The 2513-nt window shown below is 59.2% G+C and overlaps 1 protein-coding gene across 1 annotated transcript in view; it reads left to right on the plus strand.

The window, feature by feature from the left end:
- Positions 1–215: 215 nt before the first annotated feature.
- SLC45A4 (solute carrier family 45, member 4) overlaps positions 216–2513 on the plus strand; it is a 21163-nt gene continuing 18865 nt past the window's right edge. Inside the window, exon 1 of the mRNA XM_006879261.1 lies at positions 216–459. Within this exon, the coding sequence (XP_006879323.1) occupies positions 216–459 (244 nt within the window). The remainder of the gene's footprint in view (positions 460–2513) is intronic.

Here is a 2513-nt window from a genome sequence, read left to right on the forward strand (position 1 = left end):
AAACCTGGTCCGCTTTGCTGCACGTCCCACGACTGTGAGCAGTGGGAAATACCTGTTTGTACTGAGACGAATCCAAGTGTTGCCTGCCCGAGGGACACAGCCAAGCGGAGAGAAGACGTCTTAATTTATCCACAGAGCTACCCCATAGTATTATTTATATAGGTAGAGTAAATATATATACGCATAGAGAGAGATAGCTATATTTTTTTGTGGTGATGAAAATGGCCCCACAGAATGCCGACCCAGAGTCTATGCAAGTTCAGGAGTTGTCTGTGCCCTCTCCGGAGCCGCAGAAGCCGGCCAGCAGCGAGGCCGAGCCCCCCGACGAGACCGGCAGCCAGGGCTCCATCGACCGCGTGCCCCTGCGCCTCTGGGTCATGCACGGGGCTGTCATGTTCGGCCGGGAGTTCTGCTACGCCATGGAGACGGCCTTGGTCACACCCATCCTGCTGCAGATCGGTGAGTGTAGACCCCAGGGCTCAGACGGCCTCTGCGTTCTGGCCACAGCGGCCGAGGCCCTCCTCCTGGGCTGGGCCTCCTCCAGGGTTGGGGCCTCCTCCTGGGTCAGGCCTCCTCCAGGGCTGGGACCTCCTCCTGACCAGGTCTCCCTCCTCTGGGCCGCGCCTCCTCTAAGCCAGGGCCGCCTCTGGGCCGGGCCATCTCCTGGACCGGGCTTTCTCTGAGCCAAGGCCTCCTCTGGGGCTGGGACCTCCTCCTGGGCTGGGCCTCCTCCAGGACTGGGGCCTCCTCTAGGGCCAGGGCCTCCTCTGGGCTGGGCCATCTCCCGGACTGGGCCTCCTCCAGGCCAAGCTTTCCGAGCACATATGGAAAACGATTCGGGCGGGTTGGCTGTTAAATGCTGGGGAGGCGCTCGTGCTGGCAGGTACATGGATGATGGTTGGTTTCCCAGACATTTCAAAAGGCCACACTGCAGCGACCAGTGCCAGGCCTGCTTTGTTAGGGGCTAGCGAGTCAGTTCTGACCCAGAGACCCACATATGACAGAACAAACCTCTGCCCCATCCTCCCAGCCACTGTCGTGTCGGGTGCTTTCCTGAAGCTTCCGTTTAAGGGTCTTCCTCTGCCCAGCCAAGGATGCCCGAAATGACCGTGCCCATCCTGGTTGCTGCTGGGCAACAGCTTAAGCCCCCAGTTTGTCAGATCAGTTCATTTCCCGCTGGGTGAGCCAAAATGCGTGATTTCCACAGTGCCTGTGGGTCAGCCTGGCCCGGGATCACGGGCAGTGGGGCAGTTCAGTGCTCAGAAACGATCTTCTTCGGCCTTGAAAAAGTCGTCAAGAATCATTTTAATTGCTCAGTTAGAGGCTGAGTAGTGAGAGTAGTGACGAATCTGACCAAGGCTGCATTTTGTCCCCTCAACATGTGAGGAGTCAAGGTCACTGAGAGCTGGGCTTGTCGCTAGGCCGAGGGGGCTGAGTTAGAAGCTGGGTGGCGTCCCTCAGGGCAGGACAGCCTCCTCCGGCCTGTTACTCACATGGTGGCAGTCACTGGTTCCAAGGGCCTCGGTGTTGACAGCTCAGGCTTCTCCACTGGGTCTCACGTGGTGTCTCCTGAGTGTCAGCCACAGCTCTTGGCAGGTGTCTGTGCCAGACGTGCCCGTGTCTCTGTGAAAATCCCATAGTCTGTGCGACCTGTTGTCCCCCGAGTGTGACGCTCTGGCCTTCAGTCTGTGCCGTGGTTGGTTCCGATGTGTTTCAGCACCGCATGGCCGTGGGGATCCAGGTTTAAGTGAAGGTGTGGCCTCACATGGTGTCTGTCCCCAAATTCCAGCAAGGTGGCATGGGTGTAGGCATGCCATGGCTGTGCCTGGACGTTCACCAGCTTCCGTGGCCCTTGTCCAGTGTCTTCCCCACAGCCCGTCCGCAACACAGCCAGTGGAGTGGAGCTGGAGGTCTTGGGTGGCCCCATGCTCGAGCACTGGCCTGCTTCTGAGCGTGACCGGTCTTTGAGAACCTGGGCGAATACCTACACCTGAGCAGTGTTCGTGCGTCCTGACACCAGGGACAGTCACGAGGTACAGTCACGTCCTGGCTTCTGGTGCTCGGTCCCACGATGGTGAATTGCCACTCAGTGGCTGGTTTGGGTTTTTTTCCTGGTCTAAATGTCCTTGTGAGAGAATATTGTAGAAACGCCAGAGTCTCCGGTCATGTCATTGTGGTGAGCAGCAGGGGCTGTGACGGTGACTCAGAATGGCAGGCCGTGGCTGGTGCTGGACTGGGCAGGGGTTGGTTCTGTCACACAGCATGAGGTCGGTGGTCACCACCAGGACCCAGCCACAGGCAGTGCACCAGATTGGGGAGATCTGGACTTCCCAGCCCTGCATGTGCTCTGTCCTGAGCTGGCCCCTGTTTGTTCTGTGAGAGTCTCCACCATCATCCTGCCCCACGTGACCTCCACGTTACCCCCTCTCCGTCCTGACCCTCCTCTCCATCCTGCCCCATTCCCGTTTTTGTTGGCTCCCCATCCTGCCCCGCTCCTGCCCCGCCCCCCTCTC

Source organism: Elephantulus edwardii, unplaced genomic scaffold (assembly GCF_000299155.1).
Source record: "Elephantulus edwardii isolate Elephantulus edwardi_28Jun2011 unplaced genomic scaffold, EleEdw1.0 scaffold00003, whole genome shotgun sequence".
NCBI classification, from domain to species: Eukaryota; Metazoa; Chordata; class Mammalia; order Macroscelidea; family Macroscelididae; genus Elephantulus; species Elephantulus edwardii.